Source organism: Podarcis vaucheri, assembly GCF_965113315.1.
Source record: "Podarcis vaucheri genome assembly, chromosome: 3".
Classification (NCBI taxonomy): Eukaryota; Metazoa; Chordata; class Lepidosauria; order Squamata; family Lacertidae; genus Podarcis; species Podarcis vaucheri.
In genome coordinates this window covers 76,046,024-76,062,411 of record NC_138761.1, presented here as the reverse complement: position 1 = coordinate 76,062,411, position 16,388 = coordinate 76,046,024, and the positions used below count along the sequence as shown (strand labels likewise).

At 41.3% G+C, this 16,388-nt stretch overlaps 1 protein-coding gene across 2 annotated transcripts in view; it reads left to right on the top strand.

The window, feature by feature from the left end:
• LIN28B (lin-28 homolog B) overlaps positions 1-16,388 on the top strand; it is a 98,865-nt gene that overhangs the window by 2,070 nt on the left and 80,407 nt on the right. For both annotated transcript variants that reach the window (XM_082216693.1, XM_082216694.1), the window contains exon 2: positions 7,969-8,017. In XM_082216693.1, coding sequence (XP_082072819.1) covers positions 7,984-8,017 — 34 coding nt within the window. In that variant the 5' untranslated portion in view covers positions 7,969-7,983. The remainder of the gene's footprint in view (positions 1-7,968; positions 8,018-16,388) is intronic.

The window sequence follows — 16,388 nt, the reverse complement described above, 5'->3', positions numbered from 1 at the left end:
AGAGACTCTAATTAAAAGTTCCCTGGCCATTAAAGTCGTGTAAAGGTAAGTTCTAGTAAACCTGAAAAACAACAAAATCAAGTCAAAACTGAATTTGAACTACCTTCTTAAGGTGTTTTAGCTAATACATTTCAAGACACTTGCAGCAGCAATAATATATATTTATCTAGAGTATTAAAAAATATAAGCTGAATGATTGATGGTGTATAGTAGAGTTTTACATATGCTTTACTCTTTTCTTTTGAAAACTAGATACAGCCTAATATACCGTACATATCCTTTTATCAAAACATCTTCCCCTTTCAGAAGAGCTATATTGCCCATTAAAAATAAGCCTAAAAGGGGTATTATCAAAATTAGGAGCACCTTAAATTTGCATTGTCTAAATAGTCTTCAGGAACAGTTCTGCTTAATTTCAGAAATGTCAATCAAACAAATTAATTTTAACCAAGCAAAGCCATTGGCCACTGAGAATAAGCTACTGATAAAATGTCAAGCACCACAGTACATAGAAATCAGGTGGTTGGGCCATTCTATTATTATTTAATGAAGCAGGGACACCTGACACTATTTGGGAAATGACTCATTTTTAGTTATATTGAATCTGGAGCCAATGTTAGTTAAATACATTGTCTCTACAAGAGTAGCCATATTGACCAAAAATGTACATTAAAAACAGTGTTGTGATCGTATATTTTTGGCTCTCGTAATTTACTGTGAAAGAACTGTCTTAATTGAAAGGCTTTTTATATTTTGCTGCTTAAGATTACCCACTTGCAGCCATACTACAAGGTGTGAAAACCAAATCTGCAGAAATGAGCATCTTAACATGCTTGCGAAGTGCATATTAAAAAAGGATTTTTTTAAATGAACTAAAAGGCTGGAATAAAAATGCGATGTATTAAAATAAAAAAGGCTTGTGTCAGGATTAAAATCCGTCACTATTGCTACTGACAGAATGAAGTGCTCCCATGTAAACAGTATCCTCAGAGCACATATCTTGAGTGGAAAAATGAGGTATAAAGAGCTAAGCATTGCGCATAATTCTTTGGTTTAGTTTTAAATTGTATGGTTTAGGAAAATGTGGCAAAGTCATCATTTTGCCTGATCGCTTTGATACATACCAGAGGATATCACTGTATACAGTATTTGTTACTAGATGGCAGTTTCTGGAGCCATTTTAAAGGTTTTAAAGCTGCCCTAGTACGCAATTGCTCCCAACAAATTAAGCAGAAACATCTTTACAGTTTCCCCAATATATTTATTGTTGGACTTCAGTGTTAGTTCACCAAATTTATATAGCTAGTTATGGTTTGCAAAAATATTGGAGGATATGCATTTACACAATAGCCCCTCCTGTGACATGACGCTGTATGATGTCGCTGACCGGAGTGCTGAAGCAAGACAGCCATCTTGATCATTATGAAATCCAATTGCAAACATCCTCAAGTTCTGAAATGATAGCATTATTAGAGTAAGTCACTGTATCTTTCATTTTATTCCCTTATTATATATTTAACAAATTGTATAAGGGTGGTTTTGCAAAAAGCAGGTATGTCTGCCTGGTGTATTGTGCTTTATACTTGGGTGTTGAATACTGTGACCCTTCTATATTGATAATAACTTATCATAAGAACGGCCACCTTAGAATTGTTTTAATATAGCAAACTAAAGCCCTATGGTGGCAATAGATTTTAGGGAGGGTAGATAGCCTTTCAAACTCTCAAAACTTAGTCTATTATGAAAGCTTACATTGCCGGTCTGAACCTTAACAAACCCGTTGGGTGAGGTCTACGTAAAAGTTTCAGCAGAATTACGTGTATTATTATTATTAGCTTAAATATTGTGAAGCAGAGCATAATGTATTTTGGTGGAGAAGCTCTTGGAGAAACAAGCAGAATAAATGAATAAATGGGGTATTTCATTTTTTCCATGAAAAACACTCCATGCAGTTCACTACAGTTTGTGTTCTCTTTCCATTTTAAAATATTAATATTTAACACATGACTGCTTGAAATCATGTTTCTAAAAATAGAATGAATTGATATTCAGGGTCCTCAAATTAAAGGCCAAAGGTGACAAACCAAGACAAAGGTCACACAGCTCATTTTCTAGCAATCAGATTTAACTTTGCCTCATGCTAGAACAAAAACTTAACTATACAGAAAAGAAATGTATCATGTCAGCCTTAAATGAGAAATGCAGGGTGTTTTACAGGTTTTGAAGTAATAGGTATTTACAACTCAAGGCTAAGTGTAATGAACTTGTTCATATCTTACATAGCAGTGTGTGAGCTTTAGTATTGCTATTTTAATGGTAAATTACCTCTAAATAGATACAATCTCTAAATGTTAATGCAACCATGTATTTACTGATGTCATTACAGCACATGTCTTGTCACAGTTTAAACAAGCTGAACTAAGATCTTAAACTTTTAGTACACCAGTACTAAAAAAAGTTTTGTTGAATGAATTTAACATTGTTATGTTTTACCCCTAATTGGTAGCTTCAGGATTAAAATAGGTCCTTGTCCACAAAAGCTTGGGCCTCAATCAATCTGTTAGTCTTTGAGTGCCACAGAATTTGTGACCCTGCTAAAACACTGGTACACCTCTCAAATTGCTGTTTTCCTTCAGTCAAATAAAAGATTCCCATTATTACTGCATATTACAATAAGCCATCCACTATGACTTGAATTACTTTCTAAACTTAGTCTCTCTTTGCTCACCTTTAATTGTCAGATTCTAAATACAGTATCATTAAACAAATTAAAAATCTGCACAGAATAATGCGAGTATGTGTTTTGTAAAACACACCAACCACCTATCACTAAACTGGGGGGGGGGGGGCAGGATGTGTTTTTATTTATAATAGTTTGCATTAGAAAGAATTTTTAAATATGAACTTCAGTTGTTTGCAAGATCTGCATTAAACTTAAGCTATGTGAATGTAAGTTACTAATTTTTCTTTTCAGTGGCTTCATTTTTGTTCATGACAACTGAAAATGTGTAAATTTAATGGAGACATCTTAATCCTGCATTTATACAATATTACCTAACCTTGTTAAAATGTTGCCACTTGGTTAAAAAAATCATTGAAAAAACAGCATGCTTTTGTTGAGTTTGTTTCCTTGTTTCCATTAATACCTAGAACAGTCATTAAGTGCTAGGATAACTTAAAAAAAAAATTAGCTTGATGTTTAACTTCTCAAATAAATGAGTTAACAATATTTGTGGCAGACCACATAGACAAAGGTTCACAAGAGTACAAAAATATACAGTTATCAAGATAATAATAGGCTCATTTTCTAATCATGGGTAATAATATTTGAATATACTGTAATTACAAGATAAGCCAGGTCTTATAATTATCATGCCTAGCTGATTAGACAAGAAATCAATATTATTCTTCATATGTTGGGGTTTACTGCACATGCATACCAAGTCAATATAAATACTGTACGACCATTTACTAATATTAAAATACTAGAAGCAACTCTTCTTAAATGTGTCTTCTCTTGAGACTATGCCATGGGCTTAAATAAAATTGGTTCAGTTCTTGTAAAATCAGATGGAAACTTAATGCAGTTATGTATTTGATCGACTAGTTGCGTATTTGATTGACTAATTGTTAAATGTTAATTTAAAGGCTGTTTAGAAAATCATTAAAAAGTGGAAGGCCCTTGATTTCTTTTCATATCGAAGAAATTTAGGTGTATGTTTTGAATAGACATTGGAAAAGAGATAAAGAGAGGGGTAAGTTGTTGTTCATTGAGTTCTACTTTAAAATAGCAATCTGTGTTTGTGACTATGCAGCTACACTAATATAACTGAATCCAGTTTTAGCCTCTCATTAAGTAAATTGGAATGGAGCGCTATAAATGGACTAAACTATGTAATGCTAACAAATGTTGATTTGATAAATAAATTAAGTCACCCTTTTGGCTCTGGTGGTATAAATAGTCTCATTGATGCTAGTGCATCTATTCCTGAGATATGGATCTCTCAATATCAATAAAACAGATTTTATTTGACTGCATATATATTGAAATTAATGAACTTTATAAATGGATTGGTTCTCTTAACTATGCTAATTTCAAACTGTAGTTTCACTTGGCTTAATCTAACTGAATAATTTTAATACCTTAACAAGAAAGAGAGGTGACAAAAAATCAAACTCAAGATTTAACACACACACACACAAAAAAACCTGAAATCTTACCCTGATCAAATTTGGTAAAGTAAATCCCATGGATTCTGATCTGAACAAAGGTTACAGTACAATCCAGTTTAAATGAAGTACGTTTAAATTCTATTATAATTGAAAAAGGAATATTTAAGCATTAGCATAACTATCTCTATTGTTGAAACCACATGTTTGCCTTAATCATAAACTGGCCTACGATGATTTCTCAATTTTTAGTGAAAAAAATAAGCAAAAAAATGATATATTTTTCACCTATTTTGTCAGTTTTGAATAGACTTTAATTTCTTTTCATAGGACTGTAATATAATTAAAGGGTAAAATAATCCCATAACTTCTTTTTTAGTTATCTGATTTGTGGAAAGCTGCTTTAAAATGCAGTTGGTAAAATGCATATTTGCTTAGTTACGCGGAACATTAATGCTTTAGTTCTATACAGTACATACTTCCTTATGAGTAACTTTCATTTAATTTAGTGGGGCATATGTTTGAGTCAACATATATAGGATTGTACTGCATATAATAAAACCAGGTCTTTAAACCTATAATGTTGCTTCTATTACTATCGTTCATTAGAAGACAGTTTTCTTTTTCTTTTCTTTTTTAAAAAATGCTTTAGAAAACAAACGTAACAAATAGTTTCAGGTTTGGGGTGGCTTTACTGCATGCTATTCTAAACATTTTACAACTGAAGTTTATTTTCCATTTTAATCTAGACCTAAACAAATATTTTCATGTAGTTCAAATTCCTCTTAGCAGAATTCATTCAAGCACTAAAATTCATTTTCAATGAAATGTATTTTTAAAAGGGAACCTTCCAGCTTTCATTTTAGCCTTTACAAGAAGAATTACATTCATACAAATAATAGAAATAATAAGTGTTTATGTACATTTTAGATAGCTTAACTGAAGAATTTCCATCTAGGAGTAGAAGTGGGGGGAAATGAGCAGCAAGACAAATGCAATATAACATGACCATAACTAACTAAACAAGGTCTGAAACATGGACCGGGGTGTGTGTATTATGATCTATTTAAATAAATGCACCTTCTTTCCTCACTTTTCATAACTGTTTTATTTCTCTCATTTTATTCTTACCCATCTCAATTTTTAAAATGTGAAAAATTAAACTTTTTCTTTAGCACATATTTTAAGGAAAATTAAAGAAGAATAGCTTTTAAGAACTCATATATAATTTTACATTGTTCATGTTGTCTCATGTTGAATTAAATTTTAGGGCAGAGCATCTATTAAAAACCATAACTTTCTATTTTTCAATTGCCTTTGGTGGCAGAGGAAGAGTGCCTAATACAGGTGCTTAATACAAGTTTCAAAAATATTGGATTAAAATGACATAAAAATGAAGTTTCAAATATGTATAATTGAAATGGCAAAGCATCTAAACATATGACATGATTTGATGTAACACTTTGCCATCTCTTGTCCAAGTGTCAGGGAAACATTTTGCTGAAAAAGCTCTGGGCTGTCTTAAGCAAAATTTATAATGTCATCAATATCTTGGAATTGACTGTGTCCTCAAACATACTTATTACTATACTACTTGACAGAATATAGCTTGGATTTTTCAGGAAAGCTGTGGATGTGCTTGTCTGCATAGGTTGCCTAGTGCTGCATTGCCCAATAATACAATGTTCATTATCCTTTCTAGGTTATTAGTTTCTGTGAGAAACTAATTCTCACTAAACAGATGGAGAAACAATATGAAATTGCAGTAGATCCATCCCATTGTGGTGCAGCACTTGCTGAGACCAAGGAATCTGCATTTGCCAACACACATCTCTTTTGTACCACCCCCACCTTATTGACTTGCTCTCTGAAACTCCTGTGCTAGTGCTGGGGATTATGCTAGCCTATTGATCTACATAATATCATGCAATACCAAAGCATACTGCTGCATGCAAAGGATAATGCCGGGGGTGCAAGAGGGCAGATGGAATTTGCCTGGACCAGAAGCTTTGGGTGGAACTTGGTAAAATCATTACCTCAGGAATTGTACTTTCCCTCAAGTAAATTACACTGGGAGGGTTAGCTCACAATTAAAAGAAATCCAGCAGCCCCAAAATTCTGTAAGTATCCATTATTATTTAGCAAATTTTCTGTTTCTTGATGTTTTGATTCCCTTTTAATTATGGGAAAATGGACTTCCTACCTGCTACATGAAACCGAGGTATTGGGAACTTGCATTGAATTCGTCAAGGTAAAAGCAAGTACTGTATGTTTGCCTTGTAAATGTTATATAGTGAAGAAGAATCAGTCCTTTTGGTTCTAAGAATAATAAAAATGGTGGCTTAAAGAAAACCACAAGGCACCAAAGAAATGTGCTGTACAGTGTCAATCTTGTAAGAGTAAGAGGGGGCAGGGAAATGCTCTCCACCCATGAGTAACTATTATATCACTGAAATATGCTCCAGTCCAAGATGGCTGTCATCTGTTAAAGAAACAAAAGGTATTTTATTTGTATCATGTGAATTTTAAAGGTGTTCCAGTGTTGTAGTTTAAATTGTACAAAGAATCATTTATATGGTGCGGTACTTTATCTCAATATAGTATTGCAGTGTAATTTAATTATAAATGTATATATTTCAATAACTATATATGTTGCTATTCATAAAAACATCAGAGCGGTTTATAACAATTATGCATTAGAACATACAGTGAAAACAATATAAAATAATTAAAAATCAGAAAGCAGATAGCTGTAATGGAAAAAAATGTATTCTTAATTGACTTCATAAGCCCGATGGATTAGAAAATTTTCAACCTTAATAATTCAACAAGCTTATACAAAATTAAATCTTAATTACTACATTAATTCTTGTAGCTTGCAGTATTTTGCATGACTTATCTTTCAAATGTGGAGTGACTCTGGAATTTTGCTGGGAGTGGGGTGGGGAGGTGCTGATAAGAAAGCTGTAATAAAACAAAAGGAAGTGGTGAAGTGCTTTTGGCATGTGTTAAACTATCAATTGTAAGGGAGACACAGTTATTGGAGTAGTCATTACATAGCTAGCTTCTGGACAGTCCAGAAAACTCAGAAATGGATTGTTGGAATGTAACCTAATCTACATGCATAACCCGGGTAATAAATTCACCCTTTTTAGACACCCAACATGCAAGCACTAAACAGTTTAAAAACAATATGTGACACCTTCCATTTATCGAAGCAAAGTTTTTGCTTAACGTCTGTAGGAACAAGCTCTGAAGAAAAATGGCTGATAGGATTTTCATTTGTAACAGAGAAATGTGACATGCCTTTAAGTTTGTTACTACTAAGGTTTATTTGCATTTGTCTGGGTTATTTTATATATGTTCATCATGACTGTGGCTAAACAATGACATTAATTTTATATTGCATATAACATGTGCTGCCTGAATGCTACATCCAGCAAGCCATAGACTTTGAGCTGCTTCTGCCATTATTAAATGAACAACGCATTGTGTTATCCAGTTACCATTAGGTATCTTGCTTGTGGAAGAGATCAGTTAAAGAACACTTTTCATTAAAATGTGGGTGTCTTTCTCCCCTCAGTACATTAGACTGATTAGAACACCACCTGGTTATCCCATTGTGGTTGTGATGAGCTAGGTAAATCGCAACCTGTTAAAAGTTTACAGGTCACTTCATAGAGTCAAGAACAGACATTTTATGGCCTTCTAATGAGCCATTAAACTGGAGAACAGATAATTAAATACAGTGCTCTGGTAGAATTAACATAGTAGTGACTGCAGCTCTCTGATTTCCAGGTGCCTCAGAAGACTATGAAATCATTCTGGGAAGCCTCTTCAGGTCCAGGTTAGTCCTCTTTATTCCTCTCGCCACCCCATTTTGTGACTGTGCTAGTTTGCCCATGGGTGACTGGAATTGAGAACATCTTTCCTAAACTGATTGAGCCTAGTTTCCCTGAGGAAACACATCATTAAAATGTACCTTGATTTTTCCAAGGCTTGGCAGCCAGTTACCTAAATTAGGTGCCAGCTGAATCCAAATAAAAGTTAGTCATAATAGCCAGTAATTTCTGTAGCCTAGTTTAACTTACACTTCTTTACCAATAATTACTTCCCAGGAAGTATTTAAAGACGCACAAAACCACTCCCCCTCGGAAGAAGAAGAGGCAGAGCCAAACTTGAGAAGCCATCACAATCCCCTTCTCATCATCCTTTAAAACCCTACTGGTCAATAGGGTTAATCTCTTGTAGGTGTATTGAGGTTTGCAGCCTTACCCATAAGTCTAATGTAGTGTATGCTTATTGAAAAAACTGGGATAGCTCTGTCAGTAGAGCATGAGAGTCTCAAGGTGGTGAGTTCAAGCTCCACATTGGGCAAAAAGATTTCTGCGTTGCAGGGGGTTGGACTAGATGACATTTGTGGTACCTTCCAGCTCCACAGTTCTATGATTCTGTGATCTTCACGAGAATAATTTGTTGCCAGCCTAACATTAGTACTAATAAAATACAACATAAAAAGTGTCAATAGTGGCTTGCTGAGGGTGTCCTATTTCAGAAAGCCTTTTATCTTATATAGAAGAATTACATGCAGATGATATACTCCTATTTCTGGCACAGCCTTTCAGATCCTCTTGTTGGGTTCAAAAGCGCCATCCAAACATCACAGACTTGTACATGCTTACATGGGCATAGCTAGGATTTTTGTTGGGGGGGGGCAGGCCTTTTGTTAGGTAGGCAGAACCTCAGTTAGCTATGTATTTTTATTGATTTGTATTGGTTGGGGGGGCAGCTGCCCCTTCCTGCCCCCCTTGGCCCATGCATGCTTATGCAGAAGTAAGTTGATGCCCAGTGGGACTTACACCCAAGTGTATGTTTGTAGAACTGCAGCCTACCAGGCTTCCCACCCCAATTTTATTCTGTATTCCCGCCCCCAGTGTTCTGCATACTCTCCCTTTAGGAATTCTGATGCAACATAGCCTGTTGAGATTGATATCAACCATAGACACGAACTCCACTCCATTTCCTTCAACTAGTGAAGGAAAAGGAAGCTGGGGTGGGGGGTGTAGATTACCGTAGTTCCAAGAGTTTGCTTTTTCATTTGCTGGCCATGGGGCTGCTGGAGTTAATTCTGCTGCTGTCTTGCAGATTGTATTAGGCGCTTGCAAAATCAAGTAGATTAAGTTAAAACAAAACCTTAGAGGTTTTAACTGTATAGAGCCCACACCATCTTATTTCCAGAGAATCTCTGATCTACGCTTAGTAGCCCCGCTTTGGGCGGATTAATCGCAGACCAGGACGGGTTGGGGGACCACCCCTCCCAGCCAGTGCTAGCCTACCTTTCCCCTGATCCGCCTCTTGACTCGGCCTCTTTTCATCTCCAACCCCTGTTCCTAGTGCTTGCCAGCCGGAAGGCATCAACACGACTCCCCCCGCCCTTTTTTTAAGCTAGCTATCTTCCATGTCGCCGCAGGCCAAGTGGTGGTTCCTTTATTGCGTTCTTCCCGAAACTAGTTTACAGGGTCAAACTCATTCTCGCTCATCTGTTTTCTGAATTTATTGGCCCATAAAGCACGGAAGAATCTCCCGGCCGGCCAGCCAGCTAACTTTCTGGTCGACGGGTGGGTGGAACTCTGCGCGCGCTTACCTGGGAGCAAGCCTCCCTCCGCCAGAGTGGCGTTTATTTCCGAGTAGACAGTGCCCTGGCTTGCCCCCTGTGAATCCTGAACTTTCTGCAGCCGCCTCTTAGCGCCGATCACTCTTCCTAGTTACTCTTAGCGAAATTCATCTTCGATGCCTCGACGGTGAGCCTCCTAAAAGGACCTCCTGCAAGATGCCCCCGCTGCTCCCCTGCGTTGAAAAGGCAAAAGTAAAGGCTGCCGACGTACGCGGAGCTCCGAGTAGTCAAAGCGCCCTAGCGCCGTCGTCTCCACTGCCCCGGACTTACCTATTGAAACAGGGTGACCGCATCGATCGCTTCGGCTTAGGAGGAGAAAGCTACGAATGCAGCTTGAACGTGTGAACAGGCTCCGCCGCACAACGCAGTGGGACAGGCGATGAATGCATTGTGGTGTTGCGGTTTGTTGCTTTCCCTCACCTGCTTGTCATCGCTGGATGAACACGAATGCTCTCTCCTCGCACGGCATTTTTCCAGCATCGCATTTCCCCGGCTCTCCCGCCCTCTCTACCATGTGAACAGTGCAGTCTGGGGCATGTTCAATCCGAAGCAAATGCCATTGAGTTAACGGGGCTTGCCTTCCTTCCAGTGGCTCTTGAACGCCAGCTCTCGTCATCTCTAGCCGGTGTGACCAATGGTTACTGTCAAGGATGGTGGTAGTTCTAGAGAGGGTGACATCGTTGGTTCCTCCGCCCTCACACGTATGTGTAGTGTTGCAACTAAGATTATACATAAATTACTCAGGAGTAAGCGTCCTTCAGTTGTATGCCCATGCATAGGATTGATGCCGTGATGTAGCAATGCTGCTTTTTCCTTTTTTGTTCCTTAGCCATAGCTAAGGAAGTAAACTTTGCGAATATTCATTTACTGATCTCTGAATGCATATCCCCATGTGCTCAGTTGTCGCCTTTGGCTGGAGCCACGCGGCTCCCTGAACTCTGATGTATTTGAAATATGACACTTCGCGGGGTTGGCGGGCAATAGGAGCCCCGAAACTGTCTCTCTTCCCCTCACTTTGGGCTTGGGGATTAAATTATCTTTCGAAAGGTGCCACGTCAACCGGAGTAACCACAGCTCGTGCGGTTAAATTAGAAACGGTGGTGGTCGTGGTGCTTATTAGTATGGCATCGTTTTCTCGAGAATATCAGCCTGCAAACTCAGGCATGTTTACTTAGAATCCCATTATCTTACTCCTAAGTCAACGTGATTAAAGTTTTCAGCGCAGCTTTGCTAAATAGACCAAAGGTTTTGTTAGATTTAAAGGCGCTGCAGAAGGACTCTTGGGGTCTCGCTGTGAGGCAACGTGCCTACATCTCCGATAGCTTCTGAATCGAATGGTTCCTTGTTGCTTAACGGATTTACCCTAATATATACGCACCTGTTTTGTGTGTGTTTGGTGGGAGTCGAGGGAAAGTAGAAATTGCGGAAAGGGGGTAATTGGTTTCCCCCCTTTGCTTTTCTTACGCTCCAGATAAGGAAGGTTGTCTTGTTGCCAAGCTAAAATATAAGGGAAAGGAAAATTCAACCAACATTCTTCAGGGTACTCGTTGCTTTGAAGTTTTTGCTTTGTCCGACGTGGGGTGGCTGTGTCGCCAAACTTGTCTCGTAGGGAATCGGAGCCGCGTACGAAAGCACGTGTCTTTCGCGCCTCTTGTGCATTTCCGCGGACTTTGCGCAGATGAAAGACCCGTTCCTAGTTTTCTGAACGTCTTTGGCAATATGAAGACGCAGCCCCCTTAAAGCTATCTTACCGTGCGTAACACAGTAAAGAAGCGTCTCTCGCAATGGGTGGTTCCAGGAATCGGATCATTTCAGAAACGTCGAGACTTTGCTGTTGTTGCTTGAGGGGTGGCAGTCAAATATAAACCAGGAAAGGAGGAGAATAGGACGCGCGCTCCCACACACCCAAAAAATTGAGCCGATGATGGCCATAATTCAGCAAAGGCTAATGAAGACTGGGGGTGGTTCCTATGCCTTCCTTCGCACGGCACATTAAGACTTAAATTTTGAGAGAGAGGGACTGGTAACTTCAGGAAACAACTGTGCGTAGGTCGCGGGCGCTTTTGCTTGCGCGTTTGGTGTGAGCGGGGTGGAGCGGAAGCCAATTTCGTGTGGCCTCTTTTCTTCTTCTTTTTGAAACTTGCCTTGGGCGTCAGCGTAACGTACAGGCACAAATTAGTCTTCCCTGTGGTATTTAACCTGCCCTCCTCTGTCAACTGTCATTGGAGGGAGAAGCCGTTTCCTCGTACAGCTTCAGCCTCCCCCCGCCCCCTTGGAAAGTCCAAACTATGGACACGGACAAATTTATCTGTAATTAGAGGCGCATACAAAAGCGGACGAACAAGCAGGCGACGGAACTTGGTATCCCAAGGCTACTTTAGGAGAGATTCTACCAGTGTAATTATTATTGATAATAATTTATTCAAAGGAAAATGTCTTTTAAAAATGCTGCAGAGGTTCTATGCGTTGTGAAAATTCATCGACGTAGACCTGGATAATATATAGTGCAGTCTGGGGTGCAGAGAAAGAGAGCGGTTCATGCTTTCAGGTCACTAAAGGATAGCGGTGAATGCGGAACAGCCAGCAGCAAAGGGAATTGAAGAGGGGGAACTGAAAATCGGTGTGTGCAAAACAAGAGTGCCTCTGAACATGTGCCGATTGCTTTCCATTAACCTAACTTGGATGGACACTTTCCTTGCAGTAATGTTTTCTGGAGGAGCGCAGAGGAGGGGTGGGAGAAGGAAGCCTTTTCCAGGGAAGGGTGACTTTGCTGGGCGCCGGCAAGTCTCAGAGGTCAGCTATGGAACAGTTCCGGTTTGTAGGAAGCCTGCGGGCAAGAGAGAAGCGCCCTCTCCCCGAGATTCTGTCGCTCCGGGTCTGCTTTTAATAGAAACCAGGGGCAAAATAATAATAAATAATAAAAACCCGGGATGCTCGGTTTCCTCTCTCAGGACCGCTGCGACAGCATCGGGGGTTGGGGGCGCTTTAGTTACAGGCTTATCCCCGCTTTGTTTCGACCCCCCCCCTCCAAACCGGTTCATGCTGCGCCGCCACCCAAGGATGCAGCGAGATGCTGGCCCGAAAGACTGGCGTCGAAGTTTTCTCTCTTTGATCTGAGCACGTGCATTCCCAGGGAAGCCTCGCTTAGGAAGGACGGGGGGTGTGTGTGTGGAGACTGGAAACGAAAGAAGGAACCCAGTGGACGCCGCTGGGCAACCCAACCCGATCCCTTGCAGACAGAGGCGCCCCTGCGCTTTGGAAAGCTCTTGTCCAGGGCAGGCGGGTCAGTCTGGTGGAAGTAACGTAAAAACTTCCTGGGTTTCTACACACACACTCTTCCGAATTTTTGCTGGTTCTGCGCACTCTTTCTCCGCTTGATTTCTCTGCTCTCTCCCTTCCCCACCGCGTTTCGATTTAGGAAGTTTGCGAGAGTTCCCACCTGGTTCCGGCTCTCTACCTTCCACGGAACTTAAAAGGCCGAGGTCCGTGGCAGGAAATGAATGAGCCGATAACATCTGACACCAGTGACCAGTCCGCTGACCCCCAGCCTTAATTCCGCTAAGACTGGAGGCCTCCAAATTTGGGCAAGCGCGCCTTTCGTCGAATAGCGCCGCCTCTGCTTTTCAGATACTGCTCCTTATGGTTTCCTACGTCTTACTGTTGCACACTTTGTAATTATTTCCTGAGTTAAAAGGGAAAGCTACTCTTCAGAAATTAGTCATCGTTGCTGAATCAGACGCTAAATGTCCACAGTTCAAACTTCTCTCTTTCTCAACATGTCTTGGAGTTTCATTTTGAGAGAATTCCTAGAGTTCCTGCATATTTACTCTTAAGTAAGTTGCACTGTATTCAGTGGGACTTACTGTCCTGAAAGTGTGGTTAGGATTGCAGTTAAAGGCGCCACTCATTGCACAGGTTGTCATTTCACACACACACACACAGAGAGAGAGAGAGAATGCTGAGGAATATTTTGAACTGAGTTTGCAAAATATTACCCGACAATTACGTTTTTTCCTTACCATCCCCTAGCCAAAGGAAGCACACATTGCATTGGCTTCTGAGTCGATGGAAGCCGGGCTGTTGCCGTTGTGTGTTGCTACATAACTTTATGGAAATCGTTTGACCTGCCTAAAGGTACTCTGAAACATAAGTATATTCATCACTTTCCTAAAGGCAAAAACCAGTCTTGTTTATTATGAGACATTCGTTCGTGGACTTGATGTCTCTAGGATACCTCATGCTATAAATGTGCAAGTCTTTAGTGACAAAGATTCAGTGACACCAGACTTTGAGGGACGTGAAAGCCTGTCGTTCGAATTTCGCAAAACAGCATCCGGAAGAAAAGGCAGACAGATCCATTTGTCTTATCCCGCTGTTGCTAGAAGCGTGTAGGAAATAACTACAGTATTTGCTCCCCTCTGCCCCGCAAACAAACCATACTCCACCAGCGCGCATCTCCGCCCCGCCCATATCAAGCATATAGCACTTTACATAAAACAAAGATCTGACTGTCCCCCTTCCTGAAAATGGAGAATGCACCTATCTGTCCAATTACACGCGCAAGGCCGGGCTGCAGAGGCAATGGATTTCAATGAAGCGCGCAGACCGATTCTGTACCTGGAAAGGGCAAGCTCCGTGGATTCAGCGCAGGGCACCACTCCGGCGACGCAGGGCGAGGAGGAGGGGCCGGGGGAGGGGCGGCAGTCGAAGCCGACACCGCTGGGCGGAGGGAGGCCGGTCGAGCGCCACTCTTGAAATAACCAAGAGGAAATTTACAGCTGAAGACGGCGAAGGAATGTCCTGATCTCGGGCGCCTGCTCCACTGAAGCCCGCGACGCGTGCATTTCTTTCATTCAAGCAGAAAACCGCCCTCGTGGCACGAATGTTAAGAGGGGATCACCTCGGTGCCAAAAAATAAAATCGCGGAAAGAATGCCCCTGCCCCGCAAAACAACCAAAAACGGTAGAGGGAAGAGTAAATAGGCTCTTTTAGCCAGTCCGGAGGCCTTCTGTGTTTGTTCAGACTGCCTGTCGCCAGTTCTAAAACAACGGCGGGCAACTTTGCAAACGCATAAAAGCATATTCAGGGCAGATCAGCAAACTGGGCGGAGGGAGGGAGGGTGCGCAGAAGAGGAAGGAGAAAATCTATCTTGCAACCTGTCAAGCCGCAACCGTCCAAACTTTAGGCTGGTAGAGCACGAGAAAATTTTTGTTTTCTTACCTGAGTGGTGAGACCGGGGGCCTGAGAGCACTTTATTCGGGTAGAAACGCCGAGGACATAAATTGCGGGGGGGGGGGGGAGGCTCTAGATCCATGTGCTTAAAAATGGGGGGGGGGCTCACAGTGGAGCGGGAGGGGGGGACTCTGGAACAACACTTCCATTAATTTTTCTGAAATATATCGATCAAGATATCAATTTTTACCACTTACTTGTTCCAAGTGGTGAAATGAATATTAGAATGGAGACCGAGCGCGCGTAATTCCTGTTAATGGTGGTTCGGTCTTTTATTTTGGAAAAGAGATAAATTTGGGACCGCACAGGGAAAGTGCTACGAGTAGTGTCACACGGGCTCCTTAACGCCAAGAAACGGGTGTGCGTCCAAGCGCCGCTCGCAGGCCCAACTTATTATTCTTCCCTTTGTTTCCTCACTCCTCGCTCGCTCGTTTCCTCGGGATTTCCCCACCCACCCCCGCGCTTTGCTTCCTCATTTCTGGCAAATTCATCCTCCCCCCCCCCCCCGTCTGCGCTTTTCTAGGGTCTCTCCCCCCCCCCAACCTCCTGGAGAACAATCGTTGCTGATGGAGGCTCTGCTCCCTGCACCGCTCGGCTTGCAAGCTGGCCTCTTATTTAGGAAGTCATTAATCACATCCCCTTCCCCCGGAACGCGATGGCCGAGGAACCTGCGCAGCGCAACCCCCGGGCGCCTCCCCGCCCCCTGATGGCCGCCCTTAAAGGCTTCGGAACGCGAAAGGCGAACGGAGGTGCTATCGCGTTTCCGGTGGGCGTTTCAGAATTGAATAGGTAATAAGATGGGGGAGGGGGGAGGCGGCTTTCACCGTGGATCATGCCTATACACTATGCCTACATGCCATAGGAATATGCTTCATATACCATTTATGTTTAGCGCCTATAATTTGTATGTCAGTTCAAAGCTGCTTAAAAGCAGTCGCTTTCCTCCTCCCCCCCCCCTTTAGCTCACGTGGTATGTGTCTTTTCAGCAGTGTGATCTTAATGGGGCGGATATGGACCGTAGAATTGGAAGGGAACCCGAGGGTCATCTAGTCCAACCCCCATTGCAATGTAGGAATCTCGACTAGAGCAGATATCAAACCTCTGCTTTGAAACCTCCAAGGAAAGAGAGCCTACCGTCTACTCTATTCGATGCTGTGTCAGTTTGACGTGGTTTTTTCTTCTATGTATGATATATGCCCTCAACCCATTAGCGGATTTTGTGTACCAATATCGACAGTGGTGGGGGGTGGAATATCTTTGCTTTCCCACCAACAGGCACCTTTTAATTTGTAATGCTCCCGCGCACCCTTAT